The sequence below is a fragment of the Pygoscelis adeliae genome, unplaced genomic scaffold (assembly GCF_000699105.1).
Source record: "Pygoscelis adeliae isolate BGI_AS28 unplaced genomic scaffold, ASM69910v1 Scaffold57, whole genome shotgun sequence".
Lineage (NCBI taxonomy): Eukaryota > Metazoa > Chordata > Aves > Sphenisciformes > Spheniscidae > Pygoscelis > Pygoscelis adeliae.
The window spans coordinates 924,429-948,063 of NW_008825615.1; the positions used below are offsets into that span (position 1 = coordinate 924,429).

Consider the following 23,635-nt stretch of genomic DNA (forward strand, 5'->3'; position numbering starts at 1 on the left):
GGGAGGGAGGGAGAGAGGGCGGGGAGCGCGGCCTGTCATCAATCACCCGCAAAACGCCAGTGGGAAAAGGCAAAAGCAGATAAAACAAAGGGGTAATTGCGCTTCCAGTCCCGTAATGCGTGCCACCGTCCCGGATGACCCATTCTGTTGCATCCTTAAAGTTTCGTAGGAAAACCGAGCGATGAAGGCGATTGTGTGTAAGGGCGAGAGTTGCCTTTAGGGCAGATAAAATGGAATCGGGCAGTCTCCTCGTCTCGGAGACGTTGGGCGAGAACGAAACCCTTTTACATTCTTAACGTGTGAGAGATGAGTCAACCGGTGGCCCTAAAACCTCCAGGTCTGCTTGTGTAATTGTTGTCAATTAAAAATCAACCGAGTTCGTTTTACCAGCGAGTAGGGAGAGAAGAAAGGAATGAATCTTGGCTGGGCAGGCGGGATTGATTGGCCCTTGCTACGCTTAGTCTAGTGGGTAGCTTCCAGTAGTGCACTTAAGAACGGTTAAGCTCGCAGCCGTGAGTGGCTGTAACGCTGAGGTATGGATCTGTGTCCTTTGTGTGCCGGAAAAAAGCCCTCTGCAGTTGTTGCCGCTGAATTCCTTCTGCTGTTGCATTCGGTACTCCCTTTTATACAAAAGTTGGCCCCGGATTACTGCTAGTATTACCGAGCAGTAAGTTTGAATGTGTTTTCAAATTGCGGTCTCCTCCACGTAGGGACAGTGTGTTGTCTCAATATTCTTAGTTCTGAAAACTGTACAGTAGAATATATTTTTTCACAGGTTTTAATTAAAAAAAAATTGCTATGAAGGAAATACGTAGACGGCATACAAAGTACTTTACACTTGGCATCAGTGCCTTGATATTTTTTTGCACCTCTAGGAAAAGATCTTGAGTGAGTCAGCGGTCTGGGATGAGAGTTGTGATGGATGGCACTCCCTGGTACAGTGAGGCATTACATATACTTTGAGATAGATGTTTAAAATCAGAATTCACTTGATTCTTTTTAGAAGATAAGTGTTGCTTCATTGCAAGAATTTCTTTTGGCTTGTTTCTTTGGGATTTGGAGAGCTTAGGTTATGAATATTTAATATAAACATTGTCTAGCCAGTAAATGTGTATTGCTGAAAGGAGACAAATCAATAAGATTTTCAGCAGAGATAACCTACAGCAGTATTTGAGGTAATACCTGAACTCCTATCTTAGTTTTTAAGAGCTTCAGAATTATTAAAATGTTACTGAAGTTGAGCAAATGCAGGCCTCATCTTCTCTTGAGAAAATTGGAGGTGCAGGTCATAACCCATGTGAAAAGGTGATTCTGTACTGACAGTTCTGTAAGCCATTTGTATAATATAATGACAAGTGAAGGACAGTAAGTCAAAATGTCTCTTACAGCACTTCAATGCTCTTGAGCAAAACTTGAAGCATTTATAAATTGTGCACATATACACGGGTTTTGCTTAAAAGCTCCCTCTATGGTTTCTGTTACAAGAAAAAAATCTTTGTACAGTGCTAGTGCAAATGTGACTGTTGAGCGCTTGCTTAGTTTTTACTTTCAGTTGAATTTAGGGGTATTATGACATTGTGTATATTTCATTTTGAGCATCAGCGAACAAAATAGAGCTTATCATTTTAAAGGGGCTACTTGAAAGATTGTGTGGGATTCATCTCATCTAATTTTGTAAATGTACATCTGACCTAATAATTTATGGTTTTCTTGATAGTCAGTTGGAAGAAACAGATGGTTTATTCTAGAGCTCTGACTTAGGATGAGGCAAAGTGTGCTGTAGAAATATGTATTGCTTTCCATTGACTGTAAAAATGAATTTACGTGACCATTTCTGATGTAGATGTCTACATTTGGGTCTCATAAATCTTGCTCTGTGTGTGAAAAGAATTCCAGTCTGATTTTAAAAGTGTTCCCAACTGAGTCACCATTTTGTTCAGTTTTTGTATTGGGAAATTTAGTAACAATACCCAGAATTCAGTTGACTTCACTTACGGTTTTCTCAGCGTGTTACTGTAATGCTTAGGTTTCCAGCGCTTAAAAAGCGTCTGTCTGAATTTTGTTTAATGAAAATTAATGGTCATACGAAATCAGAGCTCTGGATATAAAACCCGATGCTGATACTTTAAGTTCACGCTTAAGTATTTTTCTTCTACCCGATACTCTGTTCTGGTAGTGTTTAACTTCACCCAATGGAGACTATGCCAGCACAAGAACTTCTTACCACACGGTTAATCATTTCAAAAATGAATAATCTGGAAGCAGAATACGGATTGATTGAGGGGGGTGCTGAGAACTAAGAATACAGTGTGGTAGTCAGATGAGAAAACAGCTGTCTTTATAGAGTGGTCATAGACAAATAAACGATATGTCTGTTTGAGAGAGGGTAGGCTTATTCAAGATGAAATTTATCTCTCACAAGAGTGTTTTAATATTTTGTGGTTATTTGAACAGCTGTTAGGTCACTTCCAGTTTCTCAATGAATTTGGCAGCCAAACTGTGATTGTGGCTTTACTGTCTATACTTTCTGTGGAATTGTGCTTACTGGTTTGAGCATACTCTGAGTACATTCACTAATTTTTGGACACCATTGTTTGCATCTAGAATTATGTTTTAAAACTGCGTTCACCATAAGCAGTGCAGAGCATATCTGCCTGGCATAAGATGGGTTCAATTTTGAAAGAGTCGCTTGTCTAAGAAGTTTTCTACTGCTTGAATACTACAGATGAGTTTTACTTTCATGTAAGTTCTAGCTATAAATGAGACTGTTCTGTATGACCAGAATAACTGCACTTGGGTCTGGATGCCTGTGCGTAATGCATTGTACATGTTTGGTTTCCTCTGAAGTCCTAGGGGTGCTGTCCTGTTTCAAAGCTGTTAAATGAGTTCTAGAGGGTGAAAGGAGGAAGCAGTGGCAGTATTTTTTTTCTGTTCTCTGCTGGATGTTTTAGAACCATTATTTGCAGTTTTACCCTGATGAAAGATTATGTTGGGGGGGGGGGAGAATAAACTACACTTGTTTTTTAAATTCAAACAATTTAAAATTGTTTTTTAAATTCAAAGGCAGGTCAGTGTTAGAAAGCCTGCGTGTCTGGATATTTCGGAGACTGAAGCTACAGTGGGAAATACAGTCCAAAGAAAGGGGGGGGGAGGAGGGAGAGATAATGTTGACCTTAGGGTTTTAAATCCCCTAATTCTTGATACATAGTAACTGAGAAGACAAACTGAGATCAGTAGCATTCTTCCATATTCCTCACCCAAAATCAGAGGTTAACTTGTAGCTAGAACTTTGTAGAATCAAAAAGAATGTTGTATTTAAAAAGTTTGTGAAATCGCTTAAGAATCCATAAACTTTTGCATCTGCACATGCAATTTTTCCTCCATCTGAAACATTCATCTGCCTCAATACTTCCCCAGCAACTAACTGATGTTGCAAACCAAAAATTGTAGTGGGTGGGGTTATTGAGAACAGTCCTTCAACTCAGGTCACTGGTTGAAATCCAAGCAGAGATAATGTCAAATGTTTGACGGAATATGGAAACTATTGAATTTATGCAGTATTTAGTAATGAGTATGCATAATTGGTATTTGCTGCTCTAACGGCAGTTGTATGGCAAATGTTGCTAGGTAAAGATGGCGAATCGAGTTGGTTGTAAGAGTCCCTCTCTCATGAAGGACTCTTTACAAACAGAAGGTAGATAAATTTGTCTTTAATGTGCACCTTTTTCTTTCACAGAATAATCTGGAAAAAAATGGATCTAATTACCACAAATTTTCAAAGTTAATGCAAGAAAATGACTTTGACCTTTTCGAATAGGAAGAACTGTTAGTCTTCCCTATAGGCTGTCCTTCTGTGACCTTTCAGTTGCCCTCTTGAGCAAACTTAACTACTGTCTGAAACTTGGTCAGACAGTGGCCAAGTACAGGTTTGGCTTTTAAATGAACAGATCTTGTGGCTTTGGAACGTGACATATTAGTAGTGCTGCATCTCTTTCTGCTTAATTTCTGTTTTGTTAACATTTATCTGCATGTGTATTATTGCTAAATTACCTTGGCAAGATGCCAAGTTTCTCATTGTGCTCCAGTATCACAGAAATCATTAGGATTTTAAAAAACAAAACATTCCCACCCCTTACAAAAAAAAAAAAAGAAACAGCACGTAATGACTGCATCTGGACTTGACAATTTAATTTTTATGAGAAATTTCTATATAGATGCCTGTGGTGACTATAAATGTTAAATACCCTTGGTCGTAGGTGTCATAAAATGTTGAAGCATTTTTTTGTTTCAGTGGCAGGTCTGATAAATGCAGTGTGACATTTTTTTATGTGAAGAGAAAGATCTAATTGCTGTGTCTAATACATTTTGCATTGCTTGATTTATTTTTCATTCCTCAAGCCCTTGATCAGGAGAACTGGGATTTCCTGAAATAACACATTTGCAGAATGAGCTAATGCATATGTGAGCATCCGACTTGTGCGAGAACCAGAATCTTCATCAGCCTCTGAGACCCTGAGCAATTGCATCTCGTGAAGTGGCCAGCTCTGTGCCACAGAGTCTATTGCGAGCTGCTTCTGTCCGTTCTGTAGCTATAGACGCTGGCTGTGAAGTGTCAGCGTGTACCCATTATCAGTGTTCTCTCTGGTGCTTAGAGCATGCTCCTCTGAGGTGAGCATGATTTCCAAAAGTATACATTCTATTACTGAAGTCTCACAGACCATGCGTAATTAAGAAATGTAACAGGAGTGATTGATGTCTATGACCAAAGCAAGAGAGTAAGAGGAGTATCTGGATTATTTTAATTTCTGTCTGTGCCTGTGGATTCCCTGGTTAAGTAGATATAAAAAGTGAAGAATACTGTTACCCATTGCTCTGCTGCAGTGCTGCCCTTAGGGGAAGCTAGCTTCTTAATGTTATGTGTCAGTAGTCTGGTGGGGAGACCAAAACTAGGAATGTGGCAGCATCCGCTAAATGCTGAATAAGGGTGATGGCCTAATGGAAATGTTATAAATTTGAACTAGGACAGTGAAGCAGTTTTGCTTTAACAGGAGCTGAAATCCCTGAAAATGTATGCTGTTGACATCAGGATAGCAGTTCATTGATTCACTTGGAATAAATCTCAGGCATGGTTCAGGTTTGAATGCATATGTTGAATGGTGACATTGCAAACTGAAACCTGAGCTTTAGGTTCCATTTCGGGCCAGGAAAACTGCTACTCTGATTTCAGCCTATTGAGTCACCTTCCTATGTGTTTTGCCAGAGTTTCCTTCGGCAAAATGAGAGAAGCTGGGAACTGAGATGAGAGATTGCTAGTTTAAGAATTGAGGCCCCCCCCCCCCAAAAAAAAGAAAAAAATCCTTCAGGGGAAACAATCAGCACCTTCGTAGTTGATAAGCGGTTATTAAAATGGAGAAAATAATTGTTTGCCTTGTTACCTTTTCAAGTTGAACTGCTGTTTCCCTTGTAAATAATTTCTAGGTAATTACAGGTCAGGATGAAATAATTAGATGTCAGAACTTTGAAAAAGAATAGCTTGCCTTTTTATCATTAATTAAAGGAAGTAAGAAGAGGACATCACTCTTCGGAAATGAATATTTGGTTTTGTAATCCATTAGTGTGACAGATCATGTTTCAGATGTGAAACTTGAATTCTGAATTGGCCCCTTCATGTTTCATCCACTTTTCATTGGGTGTGAAAGCAGCTGAAACGTGAAATTTTGCGTCCCCAAATCATATCTCAAATTCTGAAAGAAGACTGGTGTGAATGCTGTTCTTCATCTTAATGCAGTATTTCATGAACATATGTACTCAACTTTATGCTCTTAGTACACAGAGCTCTAGATTAAAAAAAAAAGAGTATCTGTGCATTTCATTATATTTGGGAGTATTTAACTGAATCTCCTATGCCTTTAGTGGTCACGATGAGACAGTCGTAATCTTCGTTTGTCATTCTTTATCTTAGCCTTGAACCTGAGGGAGGAGAAGGGGGTATATAATACAGCCTTGCGTAACTGGCTGGGATTCATAGTCATCTTGAATTTGAAATGTCATTTATGAAGTACGAATTCATTTCAGTGTGTTAGCAGTGTGGCTTTTTCTTGCTATTACCCTAGATTCAGTATGCCTAATTTTCACTTTCAGCACCTCTGCCTGGTGTTTCCTGTTAGCTAGCTCTGTGCCTTCAGAGGTACCTTTAACCAGTAGGAAACACTGAGCACAGGGGATAAAGTGAAATTAAAAAGAAACTGAGGATAGGCCACAGTGATATATGTTCGATCATATTAAATGTATTCCTTTTGTCATCTCATAAATGAAATTATTGCTTGATGTACAATGTCTGATTTGGACTTCAGCACCTATAAGATGGATGCAAGTCTTTATTTAAAATATCTAATGAGTTCTGATATATATGATTCAAGTTCTTAGTTCAGTTTTATAGTCTTAGGGAAGCTCACTTAGATTAGGTTTTCCTTAATGAGTGCACTTTCAGAATCTAAATTTTTAGATATAAAATAATTTGTTAATTAAAATGCATGTCATTGTTGAAAAAGACAATTTGGGCTTCCACATTGAGGAACACATAAAAAAACCTGTCCTGTGTTTGACACCAGTTAAATGTACATTTTAATTCGGTTGTCAACTGCAGAGAGAATAGTCAGAGCTAATTGGAAGTAAAGGAAGTTAAGAAACTGAGCTTGAAAAGGCAGGAAGGTTGTCTGGAATCAAAATTGGGTTGGAGAACGAGACCTGCTAACTCTAAGCCTTGTTTAACTGGGCCAGAGTTTTAAAAGGCTTTACGGTTCGATGTCTGCAATATAGGTGGTGTTCAAAAGTTGTCTGGTTTGCACTGCCTTAACATTTCATGGCTTCTTTCAAGTGCTGAGATGCTATAAAAACTGTTTTGAACAGAATATGTTTGGTCATCAGACGTATTTTTGCAGATTCATTAAGCAAAACTGTAAATGCCAGAAGTAACTTGGTGCATTTAAACAACTTTTCTTACTCTCCTAGGTTGTTTAAAAAAAAAAAAGTTCAATTTGGGATTCAGATTTTCATTTAAAATCGGTGATAAATATTTGCAAGCTTACATTTCATTTCACAGTGAAGTAGTTTTGTTTAAAGGCATAGATTTTATGCCACTGTATGTTAATAAAAATGTCCACTCAGTCTTTGCTGCTGCAAAAATGTGCCTGCTTAATTTGAAGCATTACTAGTCTGATCATTCGTGTGAGAAGTCATTGAACAGTTCGATGCTATGTTAAATTTGTGTTTCTTGACTATTAATCTCCATTTTACAAATGGTGGAGATCAGGAAGTATGAGATGAGTCATTCTCACAGTCATCTTGCCTGCTAGCAGCACGGTACTGAGTAGAACTTGTAGTCCAGTTCTCAGCGCTGAGCAATAGTGCCTTAAATCTTGTAAGTTAGACTAAATAGAGGAATACTATTTACCAAACCAGCTTATGTACGTGCTCAACAAGTGTTCAGTCAGGACTTCAGATTTCAGGGTTTTTTCTCCTGGTGGCTGTTTGCAGCGTAGACAGTGTATGGTCATGTTTAAATAGTCCCCTCCTCCATCCCACTTCGCTTAGTTTTATACCTTTACCTGAGGTTATAGTAATGCAAACTGTCAAAGTGATTTTGTCAGGATGGGGATCTTCCAGTGTATCCATCAGTGGCGTTTCTTGAGATTTTTGGTGTCAGAGCGAGATTTGAAGATGGCAAGTTAAAAAGTGTTGCCAAATTAGAGGTAGATGAAATTACTGTCAATTATATTACAAGTCAATATAATTTGGAATAGAATCACGTATCCTTGGTGCACAGATCTTAATTTTCTATCCCAGTTATTACTGTTTTCCCAAAGTCAGCACCTGACTTCTAGCTTTTGCTCCTTCTCTTCTGGCTGGTATTTTAATGGTTTCTCTGAATTATTCCCTATTTAATTTGCAGGGGTTGTTAGGAGGAAGCCTGGCTGATGATGGTTGTTTTAACTCTTGGGAGTTGTATCCATTGACCAGAGTCTGGTTAGATGTTTTGGGTTTTTTTTTTTCTTAATGATTTTGGTGGTTAATGTGGTTTGAGAATGTTTCTACAAAAAGATAATATAAAGGAGAGCTGTAGAGAAGATTTTTATCAAAGTTGTTATACCCGAAATTTGGCTGATGTTTTTGCAGTTCATACGGAATCTGGAAAGTATGCCCAAGACGAAGTAGTCATAGTGAAGGATGCACGTGATTTGTTACATTCTTCAGTTAATGTAAATACAGTGTGAATGTTTGCAGTCATGTTTCTCATGGTGTAGACATGCTTTAGGACAGATGTTATCTTATGAGCTAATTTGGTTCCCACTCAAAATTATGCAGTATCGCTTTAGCTAGAACAGCACTTGATTCTGAGGAGAAGTATTGTTTTACCACCATTATGCTGTTCAGTGAAAATGTTGCAGGGCTATTCTCCAACTGATGCAGTGTGTATGCATGTGACAAATTCTACTTTTGGAAGCCTGACGGCATCTCGGTTTAACCCGATTTATGTATTTTCTGTACCACGCTGGAGTCTTCTACAAAAAGTATGAATCTTCCAGCCATCCTTGAGTACTTTCTTTCCCACTTTCTTGTAGTTTCCTTCTCTTCATTTCCTTACTGTGCTTCTTTATTGCGACTTCTGCATTTGTTGCAGTTATTGATCCCCCTTTAGGGAGCTGAAAATTGTACAAGCACCGTAGGCATGGAACTGAAAAGGTATAAACTGCAAGGCCTTCATCAATGGACAAAATCCAAACAAGAAGCTCCTTTGCTGAAAATGCTGGTATTCCTGTTGACTGGGAACAGTTTACTCTCTTTTTATGAGTTGGAAGCCCCCAGACTGACTTACGGAATGGAAGAACCACTGCAATAGTTAAACCTCTCAACTAGGAATTGCCAAATGTTTGCTTCTGCTTGGTCTAGCATAGGCTTCAGCCACTGACTGAACAAGCCGGTAGCTGAAGTTACTTGCTTCACATGGTTGCTTACAAGAAAATGTTCAAATAAGGAACCTCAACAGCGTACTGTTTACAAACCTGAAAATTAGTTGAGAAGATTTCATGGTATTGTATTGGCAAAATGCCAAACAGAAGTAGGAAGGTACTGAGTGAGTGGAGTCCTTTGCAACTCTGACGTGATCACGTTGATTTTGTATGTATCTGAGTTTTGGAAAGCTGTTTTTGCCAAAAGTCTAGAAGTCTCAGTGGAAGCCGACACTGTAGGGAATTTTTTAAGAATGCATTTGAAAGTAAGAATTCTCATAAAGAGGGAGTCTTTGGGGGTCTCTTTCTGTGAAAAATAGAAAATGCCTTTTTTTTTTTTCTTTTAATATTTTACATTGCCAGAGGATATGCAGTTAGGGCACTGATGTACCTAAGAGCCTTTTGGTACATGGAATTTCAGAGAGAAGGCACACAGGATTGAGAGTTTTATTGCAAAAATTACTTTTTTTCCTTGTAATTCTACAATGGAGATGAGATTATTAAAAGCACTTGCTGTATTCAGTGCAATCAAATTCTGAACTACATATCACAATAGTCCTTTAAAAGAGACTATTTATCTGTTCATTGTGTTTATTTGGCTAGATCTGAGGCTGTCAAAAAATGTTGAGGAAGGCTTTTGTATTTTGTGTGTCAGTTTCCAATTCTTTGAGGTTTTAAGCAGTAGTTGCTTTATGCATATTCTGTCTAAATTGTGTTTTCCTTTCCACTTTGCTGCCTATATGCCAGTAACTATACAGAGAGGAATGGTATTTCATGTACATATGTTTTATTCTGGAGTCTTTTGTTATCCTTAATTGTATGAATGATAAACACTGTCCGGGAGAGAAAGATGGTTGCAAAGGAAGGGAAGATGATGAATACCAGTAGAGGTTCTGTAGCTTAATTTTTATACATGTATATTGTATAGTTGATAGTTCCTAAATTTTAACCTTACACTGCTTATTTTTGTTAGCAGTACTCTGGCACCAATACCTGACCTTAAGGAACAACATTTTTGCTAATGTTCTCCTAGTGAAAACAGTCAGGAGTTACCTTTCTTTTAGTTAGTTTCATTGTAAGTGTCTTAGGTAAAACATGGGTGTTTTTTGCAGGCCATGTTTTAAGAAACTAGCTTTTATCATCTGTTAATTATCTACAGTGTTTGGTGTTTGAGTGGAAATAAAGTGAAATACTGAAATGTAATTAATTTAGGCTTAATTTTCTTACTGCTTTTCTTTTAGAACAAATTTTGTACAACATAAAACAGGAGTACAAACGCATGCAGAAGAGGAGACACTTAGAAAATAGCTTCCAGCAGACAGATCCTTGTTGTTCTACTGATGCACAGCCACATGCATTTCTCCTTACTGGACCAGCTTTGCCAGGTACCCAGAGAATTCTGTGTAATTCTGCTATGTGTTCTTAGACTCTGTGTAAATAATTTTCCCTAGTTATCTGGTGGTTTATGGTACCTTCTCACCAGTTACTGTTGCTTTTTTTGGCAATGCTAGCATTGATCTGGAAGATTGTAGCTTCTCATTTTAAGAATCAGTAGGACACAAAGCTTTCATTGTTTTCAAGAGACCATCCTGCATACCCTGCCACTGATATTGTAATAGGCTTTTGCAAAGCAGCTGTCTTCGCAAAAATACACTGTACTATAATTTTTACGTAAAACAAAAGCTTAAATTTGTAAATGGCAACTGCCATGTAAATGGTGTTCACAGTGTTTGTGTAATACTCTTGGTGTTTGGATACCTGTGCGTATTGTACATTGTATATGTCTTCCTTTTGAGTGTCCCATTTTACTTTAATAGTCCCTAGAAGCGTTCAAATGGCAGAGAAAGACTTCTCCAAATGTTCTGTAAAGTTCCTTTAATGTAAAAGATGTGAAGAAAACTGATTATAAAACTGGTTCTGAACTACTTGTAAGTGTAAATCGGTATGCCCAAATATTTAATCTTAGGTACTTCATCTGCAGCATCATCACCGTTGAAAAAAGAACAGCCGCTGTTTACTCTCAGACAAGTTGGAATGATCTGTGAACGTTTGCTGAAAGAACGTGAAGAGAAAATCCGTGAAGAGTATGAAGAAATTTTGACCACAAAACTTGCAGGTATATTATAGTTCAAAATAATGTGTTAGGATGAGTTTGAAAGCTTAAAACTTTTTCTCATTTTTGTGTTATGCTGTTTTTTCTGACCTAATTTGATTAAGGAATGAGATGCATACAGGACATAAAAAACTATGTGTAGTCTCTTTGATAGTTTTTTTTTTTCTTTTATGCTGCCTTGGATAGAAACTATGATTCCTGGGTATTACTAATCAATGGAAACAGTGGTTTTATTTCAGATAGAACTTTCTCTTCCTATCATGTTTGAATTGATCATTTCCTCCTCGTTTTTTTGCCAGAAAGACTTTCTATTATACTGGCTTAAGAGCTCTTTGTGAAGGACTTTTTTTTTTTCCTGCTTGGGAACTGACTTCCTTTTTCTGGAATTTGGCAAGAAGACAGTACCTAAGATTTCCCTTTCTCTTCCCAGTACTTACCATTACACTGCTGCCAGCGGTGTTCGGTATCTGCCTGAGCGTCAGTTGTTTAGCTGCATTTCTGATGCTCTGTGTTGAATTGTTGTATTTCACATCATTCGGCTGATATTTTTGGCGCCTGATGCCAACTTACCTTTTCATAAGGATCATGTTAATGTCAGCATTGTAAATATGACCTTTCTTTAGTTGTTGAAGTTCTCTACTTTTAAGCATCTTGCTAGCATTTGAGCACCTTTCTGTTGCATTCAGAGGTAGGTGCTTTCACAGTATGATTTGGTGTCTAATTTAATATTTAGTGTGATGATAATGAACATCTTGAGTGCACTCTTCGGCAGCAAACCTGCTTTTGAATACCCACGGCTGTTCTATTTCCCACCTGAAAACACATCAGAATTAAAGCTTGCAAATCTCTTCAGGTGTGGGAATAAAACCTTCTACAGGCATGCCCATGCCAAAAGTCACCAGACTTGTGTCAGGCTTGTGGGTTGCCTGTGACAGTATTGACTCTGCACCTGAGCTCCTGTTCATGTTCTTTCTGTGCTTGCTGGTCTGCCATTGCTGTGTAAGAAATTACTATAGTTCTAAGTCCCTCTTAAATCTACATCTGTTTAGAACTGTAACTAGAGCCCTAAATACTTCTATTGCTTTGGGCCTGATGTTCCATTTCTGCATTTTTCTTTTTTAACCTGCTTCGGACTGATGAATTAGGACTCTGTAGAGCTTTTTTTCTTCTAATTTATGTATGTTACGAATTGGGTCATTTCTTGCATTCTCTTAAATGCATTTCAGTTAGCAGTGATCATCATAACCATTTGAAGACCAGATATATTCACATTTGTTCCAGACACTTTCCAAGTACAAACTTGTAGTTCTTTACAGCAGGAGCCCCTCTGGCAAGTTCCTTACATGTGTTCCATCTGTCAGTCCCAAAGGGAACATTTTTGGATTTGTTTTTGGGAAGGGAGGGGGATGGTTTCTGTTTGGGGGGTTGTGGCTTACGGTGAGATGAGTTAAATTTACTTGTTCTTACGATGGTGGTCACCAAAAGAGCTATTAGAAAGATCATGTTACTGCATCCCATATATCAAGCCAATAATAAATTTTCAGCATTATATGGGAATTTAGAAAGCGAGACTGCCAAAAGAATTTAGAAAGTCCTTACACAGAAGGCCAGTTATGTTTTTCTGCTGACAGAATGATTATATCTTTTTCTAAACTTTGTACAGTAAGGTGATACTTACTCTTACAAACTAGTGTAGTCAATGGAAATGTAACTGGAAATTCTGTAATAAATCTCAATTGAATAGCTTCTTTGAAGTGACTTGACTGAATGTTTGGATCTCAGATATTTTCCTCATTCCTTTCTGAATCACGGTTTTCTTGTAGGTAGTTAGCCAGATACTGCCTTTTTTTTTCCTCTCCCATGTTCTTGGTGAGCAGAATTGTCTTTCATGCAGAGTGAGTGTTTGATAAATGGAAAACTCAGATCACTGTAATGCCCTGATTTCCCTTCCTGCCTCTGTTACCTGAAACTGCCGTGTTAGCTTGAACTTGGGTTTGCAAGGTCCTTTGCAGATTTTATAACCAGAGAAGGGAGTGTAAGGGGCTAAGGGAACCTTTAACTTGAAAGGTTTTCTAGAATCTGTTCGTGGAAAACAGCTTTTTATACTAAAGGTCAAGTCGTAGAGCGTAGTAATCATATTTGTATTTGTGGCATTTAGCTACCTTTTGACTTAAAATAGATACTTAGAACATATATGATGTGGGATGCCAGTGGTGTAAGTATCTTCACAAGCGTTCACTTAAATTTTCAAACAGTTCACTGTAGGTTGCTCTTGCCTTCGGATTGCTTAACTTTCCCAGTCTTGAATGCCACAAGAAAGGGGATTTTCAGTAACGGTGGATTCTTTAAATTTCCAAAGCCATAATTTTGACAAAGATGATGCTACAAAGCAGTTGTGTATGTTGACTTAAACCTTTAAAGAAAGCTTGCAAGTTGGTTTCTGGCCTTTTAGGACAAGCTCTAGTTGCTGTTATTTTTGGAAATGGTTTCTGGGCAACAGACCCTTCAATCTGCCCTTTTGTGTTATTTTGTTGTTTGGCTAAGATCCTCGCATGGCTGCTGAAAAGCCATCAGTCAGAACTGCAGTGAAACGGAGGTCCTGCTTGTGGGCAGAGGGGAACTGGCTGCCGTGACCCTGGGCCCCTTCAGTCAGGGAGGAATGTCCTTAGATCATTGGGTCAGGTCCGTACTTTGGGCTGCTGCTGCACTACTTGCTGATTACTGATACCCTGTTTACTTCAAAGGTGAAGCTCATCCCTGCAAGAGGATGGGGACTTTAATGGGGCAAACCTGTGGGACTAGGAACCACTACAAATCTAACTGCATTTTTGGTTGAAGATTGCCTTCTTTGACCTTGCCCTTTTCTCAGAACACCCCACATTGCTGCACATGTATTTTTCCACAAGGGAGGAAGGGGAATGGAGAGGAGCGGCATCTGGTAGATATTACTCTCCTTGTTCAATTTCCTAATTCTGAAAGGTGATATCCTGCTGATGAGTGCAATATTAAAACTGAATAAAATATTGCGAATGTATTTGTTTGTATGTGTGCATAGAAAGAATAATCTTTCTGGGAAATAACAATGCTTAGTTCAAAGCCAAATTAATATGTTTGATATCTGAATTTCATTTCAGATTACACAGTAGCTGTTTTCATGAAGTCCACAGTCAACTACATGTCTCCTATTGTGGCAACTTTTGTGATTGGAAATAGTCAAGTGTTAGTCACCTAGCATTTCATCCTTCTAGTTTGTCATTTGCTTTTGATTTTCTGGTGGTCACCAAAAAGAATTTCTAATTCAGTAGCAAGTCCCTTTCCTGTACTTCTGTGTTTCCATTTCATTAAATTAATTTTCTTACATCTGGTAGTTATAAGAGCAGAGAGGAGTTTGTTTCCAACCCTAGCACTGACCTTAATGCCATGTTTGCTTAACTACTCTGCCCCCATTATGGATCTGTGAAATGGGCACACTCGATGACTTCAGAATACAGTGTCTGATGCTTAGCCAGGTGTTAGGTATATTGAGGTCTTTGTGTATGTGCAGCATAATTCTCTTTGAGCATATTACTGTCTTTCCCATTACAAAAGTTTGTAAGGGAAAGTCTTTTAGTTAAGGGGACGTGTGCTGCATTGTTGTTCTCGGGGATGAAAAGGAAATGGCGGCTATGAACTGTGTAAAGTCACTTAAAACTACTGTTAGTGGATGCGTGCTTAATTTATATGATTTATATGTATAAAAAAGTAGCCTTGAATATTTTTCAGCTTGAGTTAAACTTAATATACTCACACTTCTAATGCTTCATGCTTGCAGAACAATACGACGCATTTGTGAAGTTCACGCATGATCAAATCATGCGACGATATGGAGAACAGCCTGCCAGTTGTGAGTATCTATTTCTTCTGGTTCCTGTAGCAGCATTAAATTACTGAATGTTCAATAATTTAAGTGGCCATTATTTGTTGCTGAGCTTCAGCTAAGCTCCAAGTTAAAATACTTTAAAATGGTAATACGGACGACAGAGGTTGAAAGGAAGATGTGAGCTAAAATGCAACTTTTGTTTGAAACATCTAAAACTGTCTCCCATAACATGCTAGTTTTTCATTTTTGAAGCAGGTTTTGATACTGCCATTACAGGTTTGTGATAGAGCTGGCATTTGTTAACTCCATCATTAACTCTTGGGTTTTTTTTTTCTCTTTGCAGACGTTTCATGAATCACACTTTCTGCATATGTGGGCTGCCCTATACACCCTGTTTTATTGTTGCAAGCTGTCCCAGTAAAGACTTGCAGCAATGCCATATTTTTTCCCCCTGTGAACACAGGTTATTTCAAGCTTTTGTCAGTGGCAACCACTCTTATGCAGCAACTGGTTTTGGAGTGCTCCCTGATGTCAGTACCACCTGGATGTGGACCTTTGCTACCTGTAATAATACCAGTGGCCTCATTTGCTGTATCATTACAATTTGGCTTCTTATGTTAATAAGTTTGAAAAAGTAAAGGATTAAAGCTGGTGTTCTAGAAGTTGCCCTTCACTGGTTGTGTAAATAAAAATGTAGAATGACACTTCTGACTGAAGTTAGTGTGGTTTTCATAACTGTGCACTACAACAAAGCTGTAATCACAGTTAAGTTAGAATGTAATCCCAGGACAATTTTAAGCAAATAGCCCACAGTACTGCCTGTGAAATAGTGAAGGAGGGCATTTCTGTATTCCATGACTTTTTTGGGGGTTAAGAATGGGTTTATATGATTTCTCATTTTTGTAGTTTTTATTTATTCTATCAGTCTTTAACAAATGTTTATTGCTGCAATTTTTCAGTGTATCATTGTTTTACTGCCCTTGTAGTACTGGAATTTAGTTGGAAGAATAAAACATTTACTTCTAATCTGTTTGTTTTTAATATGCAGGTGGAACTTCTGCTGTGTATGAATAAACTTAAATCTGAGTGTTTAAATGAAAACTTTATTTACTAGCAATAGTGGGTGGGTCAGAATTTTAGATCGGGAGAAGGAGGTGGATGAAAATCCCAGGTAATTCTTCAGAGGAAAAGAAATCTCCCTTAGATTGGCTGTATTGTTTCCTGTTGTGGAAGCACGCTTGTTAGAGAACTGACAAGAAACTGTTGATTTAACTTGCTGCAGCTGACTCCAACAGCTGTGCTCGTCTTCCTTCAGATTTAAATGACACATCAAAGAAGAATCTGTTCAGAAGATAGAGCAGGTGCTTACACCACAAGCTGGAACTAGGTGGGTGTTGGAAGAGCTAAAGGTGTGGTAATCTTTGTGTTCAGGGTCGAGGAGTTTGCGGTTGGATGCATTCAGCTGTTTCCAGACTGCTGTATCAGTGCTGGCTGCTGCTGGCTGTGCAATTCTGAGTCGCAGTGTGGATTACTGAACAGTTACTACATGGCAGGTCCAGCTCTGTGTGCTGTGGGGTAGAAGTGTTGCTTACCAAATGGCTTGGGTTATCTGCTTTGGGGACTTTAAAGTAGTTTCAAAGTAACACTTTGATTACAAACCGTTGTCTTTTCTAACTTACTATCAGCTTCTGGTTAAGTGGAAGTCTGTTGTGTTAATAGATCTTTGTACCATTTCGAATTAAGGGGAGAGGTTCAGTTGAAATGTTATTGAAACTTCAGCTGGTAGATGCACACATTAATTGGCTCATGCTGATACTTAGGATTTCAGAGAAGCCATGTGATGAACTCTGGTTCTTAGTGAACTTTTATTCACGTAGTGGTGAGATTACAGGTTCAGAATTAGGCACGTTGCCACGGTATCGGAGTATTTTCTGCTCACTTTCTTGAAACCTATCTTACCCAAATACTTGGCTTCTTTTTACTGTATTTTCAGAATCTCAGAAATGGGAAAACTCTGCTAGACTCCCCTCTTGGGTCTTCTGTTACTGAAGATAAAACTATCAAGGGCTGTAACTTCTGTTGTCTGCCTCGGGGTTCTCAGTCTCTCTCCTTCCTGCTCCTCATTTTTTTTACCTCCTTTTATTGTTAACTTGCCCAGGGTAGGAAAACCACTGCTTCTAGGTGGACCACTACCCAAATTCCAGTGTCCTGACACATTTCCTGTATCTCCTGTGTTCTAGAAGATCCTTGTTCTGACTCGATAGAAATGTGTGTATGCCTAACTGATAATTTCAGAGGGGAGTAGAATTAAGATACCAGCCATTGTGATGATCTCTGCGTCTCAGCTTATCTTTTGGGATATTAAGAGTTGTTATAAATAAGAAGTGATGTCATGTTAGCAGCCAGCCACTCTTGTGCTGCTCCAAATTAATGCATAATAAGCAGTCTTCTGGCAGATTAAATATAATGCCACCGTGGGTGCTTATGCATCACAGCTGTGGTATGCTTAATTTGTGCCTGTTTTGAAAATGAGGTTGCATTCTTTGAAATTTTTCATTTTTTAACCTGCTGCTTGTTCTGTCTTGGACTTCAGACTGGCTCCTTTTCCTAATCTCAGTGCCAATATCTGATGCGATGAATTTCACATGAAAGGCTTGTTCTGACAGGTGACTTATTCTTTAGCAGGAAAATGGTTGGCTGCTTGATTACTGTTGAAAAAAATTAGGAAAATTGGGGTGCTGTGAGGAGCAGGCTGGTGCTTTAAACAAACCTGCTTTGGAGAGCCTTTTCAAAGGCTTCCGAGTCAAGTAGAAATGGGTAAGATCCTATAACTACTGAATTCTTGGCACTGTATCTTGTGGTGGCCCCATTTAGAATATTTTTGCAATTTGTATGTAACTGCAGTCTAGCCAAAAGCAAAGCAAGCTGAGGACAGTTAATTGCAACTTAACAGAGTGAAACCAAAGATCTTGGTTAACCTGTTTTTAAGGTAGTGATGTGTAAATTCTTTTCAAGCAGATCTCAGTTACTGTATACTTAAAAAGCAGCATGTACATCCTGACAGCGTGTTTTTGTGTGTAGAGGTGAAAGCGTATAACCGTAAGATTATTCAGCATTTTTCAAAGTTGGAAAGGAAGGAGATTCAAGCAGTCTTGTGTGCTGATGCTTGAGATCTGCCCGTGTACTCTGGAACAGCAAGACCGTTAGCAGGTTCTGGTTAGAAACTGCGTTTCATGAACGCTCCCTTCATTCCTGAGCTGGGACTTGGGAATGATTTAGCTCTGTGATTCCACAGTGGGGAGGAAAAAACCAAGGTTGGTAAAGTATTAAGAGTTTATGCTGTCATTGTGAACTGGTGCTCGTGACCTTTGTATTGGAAGCAATTCTCCCAGATGGAAAATGTGAGGATGAATGTTTGGTGTTTACAGGCACCTGGCTTATTCTTACATTCTTGTATTTTACTGCTGTTGTAGGCTCCAAGATAAAAGAAAAATTACCAAGTTTGTGTTTGAAAGCAGTAGTGCAGTAGTGTAAAGAGGTGTCAAAGAACAGCATCTGTAACAGTAGAGAAAAATGGTAAACTACTCAAACAAGAGTTAACTTACTTTCAGGTCCGATTTTTGGCAGTAGTTTTGTTGAAACGTGTGGCTATTGACGAATACAATACAGTTACCAGTTCAGAGGTGAGGCTTTACATTGTTCCCGTTTCAGAACCAGTACCACAATACAAACATTGGCTTTTTGGTTTTCTGTCCTGTTCGCTTCCAGTGAACATTGCGGACAGAGAAGGCTTCCTGGAGTGTCTTGCAGAACATGTTACTACTGTGCAGACAGTTGTAGAAATGAACATTTTAAAATTACATATACGTTTGCAGTTGAAATCTCCTGTGTGTGTATTTCAGCTAAGGTATGTGAGGGTGAGTTTGGAATATTTACCACAAAAAGTAGTAAAATAAATCATATGAGAGGAGCCAAATGTAAAATTCATACTATATAGCAAGATTATCTGCAAACGGAAAGCCTGGTGTTACTAGACCCTGAGCACCAGAATTCCATTAAAGGAGGAAAAGCACAAGGTGCTTTTCCATAGCTGTAGCGTCTCTGCTGTTACTGATGTTGGTTCAGAATTCAGCGATGCTAAGCTCTTTCCAGACAGCTAGGACTCCGACTGCAAAGTCCAGCCTCTGAAGAAAGGCAAACTAAATGACATTCATGACCAGTTTTGTTTAGTTTGTGTTTTTAACTGTCCAACCTTCCTACCCTCCTTGCTGAAGAAAATGAAATTACACAGTACTTCCTACGTAATCTTAGTCAAGTCTTTCCCCTTTATACATCTTACAGTGGGAAGTGCCAAGTGCTGAATTAAAGATTTGATCCTGAGAAACTGTATATAGCACCGCAAATGTGACTTTAAGCTTCAAAATTTGTGTTTACTTAAAGGGAAGAAACAGCCATTAACTATTAATTTTTTTGTTTTAATGTCATGTTGCCTGCACATTTGGGGATTAAAAGCCACGCACTGTTGAGGCTTGCTTCTCTTTATTTCCAAATATTTTGCCCTCAAAAGCTGTCGGCTAGATGGTGTGGGCTTATCTTGCATTGGGTGAGGTTAGGGGAGGGGAGGCTGCAGGCAGGTGGCAGAGGACAGCTGCGCAGAGCGCTTGGCTCTGTGTCCTCTCGCAGATCAGCGAGATATTTGGCTGTTTTGCTGTTCCCTTCCATTCGTCAAGTGTATTTGCAAGATAAGTAGGTGAGGTTCAGGACAGAGGAGGGCCATTCGGCATTGCCCTCCCACTGGAATGTCTCACTTTCCTCTCTGCCGCTCGAAAGCCGTGCGTACAAAGACCACTACGATATAGGTGCCCTAGCTTGGTCTCTGGAGTGAAGAACGGTGGAATTTGCTTACCCCTGTGTCTTGGTGGAAGAGAGGAACTTCTGCAGCTGCTCCACTGAGGCCCTCTGGGTTTCCATCGTTACATTTCCCAGGTTGTATGTTTAGGCAGTATAAAGGCTGATAAACTGCTCGTCCTCCTCAGCCTCTTAATTTGCCTGGCAACACTTAGAACTGGGCCCTCCCTCAAGTACAGCAGGAGGTGTTACCGTGTCTCTGCAATTAGGGCAATGGGGAAATACGTGACTCCTACCCTCTCTGAGGGTATTTAAAACAAGCCTAACCTATCTTACATACATTCTTGGGTAAACAGCCTGGTAAGTTACAGGTCCTAGTAGTAAGACTTCCCCCCCCCCCCCCCCTCCTAGTAGAGATACGGTTTATGCGGGTGATTCGATATTCAGCCCTCCAGGCTATCCTTTTCAGTTGTTTTGAGTAGGCTGGAGTGCCAGTGCAACTAAGTGGGAGCATCTGGATTCTACTGACAGCTGAACACATGCACTAAGAGCAGCACTTAAATGCTTCACATAGAGGGGAAGTGAAGGCGGCTGTAGTCCTCTCACACTCAGCTGAGGAAGTCTGGGTGGTTTTTGGAGGTAAATACAGTCTCTTATGATAAACTGAAGTAATCGCCATTCAATTTTTAAGTAGGCTGGGAGGGACAAAGACTGAACACTTCAACTGCGCATACCTTTCCTAGGTGGCAAGACTGACCTGAAGTGTCCACCACCCATGCTGCTGAAATGCACGTCGCAGCCCTGGGGCTGGTTTAACAATGTATGGCAGACGTGCATCCTGTTCTGGAGGAAAACACAGCTTTTCCCTCTTGGTTTCTAAGGTTTTTTCCGTGGTTGGAAAACATGGGACACGGACATCATCATAAATATGTCTGCTCCCCAAACTGAGTCTGAGGGAAGCTGAAGCTTAATGCAGTTAAGATCTGCACTGTAGCTTTTGAGTGCCAAAGAAAAAAGATTGGGCTGGTTAGGACATACCTGTGTTACTCTGATACCTGGAAACGGGTGTAGGTTTTTCTTATCAGCTTCCTTGGGGACCAGAACTCCAGCAATGACTGTGGGGTTTTTTCCAGCTTTTTGGCACAGTGTTTTATTTGTGGCTTTTGTTACAGTATCAGGCACTGATCTGTGACTGACTCTAGGCAGAGAACAGCAGCTCTTTGGTCTGTCCTGACCAAATCGGAAGCAGCTGTGAGCCATTCCAGTCCTCTTCCTACAAACAGTACAGAATTGGTAACCTGCACTTGGGTGTAGGCACTGCTCCGTGCTGGCAGAAGCTCAGAGAGCGCATCCTGGGCTGGCTTATTGCGCAGGGCCAAGTGGCTGAGAAGGTTCTTTGAAGATCTGTCAGATAAGCAGTGCTTTAACACTCAGCCAATAGTTATTTTCACACAGCTGTTTCCTTTGCTTGTGTACAGTACAAATCCTCAGCAAAGAGAAGAGTTACAGTGTGTACTGTAGGTGTGGATTTTACTACCTTCCTCCAGTGTGCATGAGTGCTACGTTCTCATTTAGTCTATGCTGACACAAGTTCCCCTGTCAGCAGAAGTCAGCTAGTACTAATCAACTTCACTAGAAAAAGGGAATGATTTAAACAGTTTGTGTTTGCTCTTCTCAAAGAGCAGAAATCTGTATCTTCAAAACTATTCTGTCCCTTTCTCCTCCTCATGAAGGAGTTTTCAGGGAGTTACAACCACTTCTGGTTTGAAGGACGTGCAGCAGAGGTTTACATGGAAGCTTATTGTCTTTTTTAGCAGACTTTTTATTTATTTTTAAGTGTGTAGTTCAAGGATCTGGAAGGCGTTTTATAACGATGACTCAAATCCTGTCAGCTTATAAGCAAGTTAATAATACTGCTTCATCACTTCTGTAACTTACACAGCCAGTGTTGTCCTTTTGGCTTGCTAGCCTGAATTATATCAGTATAGTGTTAAACATCACACATCAAAGAAGATGAAAACTGGCACAACAATACAGTATTTGGAACATGAGCATTAATAGAGCAGTACATTACACAGGGAGGCTGAGTATTAAAAAACAACATTGCTATTCAAGTCTGTGCAGGCACTCAGAATGTATCTCTCAGCATTCAGTCATCATTGACTTTGACTCAGTCTGCAAAGTTAGCGAGGACCAGTTTAGTGGGAACACAGCCATTGCACAACGTTAGAAAGAACGGGTTTATTAAGATCTCGGTGGCACGTCAACAGCCTCCCCATGTCAACCTTGCCACGTGGTCGGTTTTCCGCTTGCTAGGCTTTATGAAGCCTAAGAGTTCCAGTTCGGAAACAGCTCGAATAAAACGAGCACTGGGCATGTCAGTAAAGGAGACAGAGTACACCTTTTATGACGCATACTGATGGAGGCACCGTTCTCTCGAGGAGGGGAAGATTTCTAAGTCATGGTAAGCACAGATTACACAAAATGTGGTGCTGCACACTAAAATTGTTGGAAATGAGGGCAGAGCGTGATTTGTCTACAGAAGCACAAATCTTCAAGCTAATCAGTATTTCTTTTGCTATGTGCATACAATGTGGCAATGAAGGAAGAGTTCCTTTCCCCGCTGCTAAGAGAAGTTTAAAGCCTACAAAGATACTAATTTTGTAGTCTCTCAGAAGAAGAAAGAATTTATGCTTTCATGTCCCTTGACAAAAAAAGTGGGAAGATAGGTAATTATAGAGATTTTTTTTGAGGTCTCATAAAACAGCATCACCTTTTCTTTACTTGCTATTCACTCCACCTTTTTTGCTGCCTCCCTGACACGCAGCTATATATCCTTGAGTTAAATAGGGAATATAATTTTGTGTTAATTATTACCAGTGGAACTTGTAAAAAACCAAAAGGCCTTATACTAAAGGAAAGCTAGGTGTAGTATTAGAGCATGTACGTATTCTTCCTGTTAGTTAAGCCTCCTTTTGTACAACTATTCATCTCTTCTCTGTGGCAGCACTACTGTTGTAGCCATGAGTTTTGGTTCTAATGCTCATCCTTCAAATATTTTGCAGACCTCACTTAAGAATCGGGACAAAGTGAAAAGCAGAATGGATGTTTTGTGGGAACTAAAATTCTCCGCTCTAAGGTACTAGAACTTACGGCTTCTACAGAGAGACTACTTTTGTAAGGGTTTCCTCTGCTAACGCTTCCATCTTCCACATAATAAACTACTGTCTCTATTTCTCCATCTGCTCTCTAGGTCACAGCTATCCTATCATCTGTTCCCCAGTAATGGTCTCCCCCGATGCAGCAGCTGCACCAACTCTCAGATGATTTAACCAAGTAGAATAGCTTCAACTTGTTTTACGGACTGTTGGTTCTGTTTCAGACCCAAACAGCTTCTCTGGACAAAAGCTGCGCTCTTACCTCGCCACCCCCAGTCCAACTATTTCAGCTGATCTATTTCTGTGACATTTTCAGTACATTAAGGCTGTTTAAACGAGTCGTCTTATTTTTCTGAAGTTAGTTATCAGTGCATGTGAAGCCTGGTTCATTAATCCTGTAAGCATTTGAATGCCAAACTTGAGAGAAATGAGAAAGGATACTGGATAATATCATCCACCTGGTCTGAGGAAGCTGCATCTGCATTTGGTCCCTCAACTGCCATCACCACAGTTGAGAAAGCCTAGAAAGGGAAAAGCAGCAGAGATTTAACGCGTTTCATAGACAGACAGAGCTGCACATAAAATAACGAGCTCTGAGCTGATGACCATCACTCAGGAGGAACGAGATCTTGGAATGTTAACTCCATGA

At 39.5% G+C, this 23,635-nt stretch overlaps 2 protein-coding genes across 3 annotated transcripts in view; one reads left to right on the forward strand and one right to left on the reverse strand.

Annotated features, from left to right (window-relative positions):
* Nucleotides 1–16,071, forward strand: part of AKIRIN2 (akirin 2) — a 39,124-nt gene extending 23,053 nt beyond the window's left edge. Inside the window, exons 2-5 of the mRNA XM_009333217.1 lie at nucleotides 10,250–10,393; nucleotides 10,975–11,124; nucleotides 14,933–15,004; nucleotides 15,324–16,071. Coding sequence (XP_009331492.1) covers nucleotides 10,250–10,393; nucleotides 10,975–11,124; nucleotides 14,933–15,004; nucleotides 15,324–15,334 — 377 coding nt within the window. The 3' untranslated portion in view covers nucleotides 15,335–16,071. The remainder of the gene's footprint in view (nucleotides 1–10,249; nucleotides 10,394–10,974; nucleotides 11,125–14,932; nucleotides 15,005–15,323) is intronic.
* Nucleotides 16,072–22,053: 5,982 nt separating this feature from the next.
* The window catches only part of ORC3 (origin recognition complex, subunit 3), a 37,622-nt gene continuing 36,040 nt past the window's right edge, over nucleotides 22,054–23,635 (reverse strand). For both annotated transcript variants that reach the window (XM_009333095.1, XM_009333094.1), the window contains 2 exons: nucleotides 23,428–23,507; nucleotides 22,054–22,197 (listed from right to left, as the gene is read on the reverse strand). In XM_009333095.1, the coding sequence (XP_009331370.1) occupies nucleotides 22,092–22,197; nucleotides 23,428–23,507 (186 nt within the window). In that variant the 3' untranslated portion in view covers nucleotides 22,054–22,091. The remainder of the gene's footprint in view (nucleotides 22,198–23,427; nucleotides 23,508–23,635) is intronic.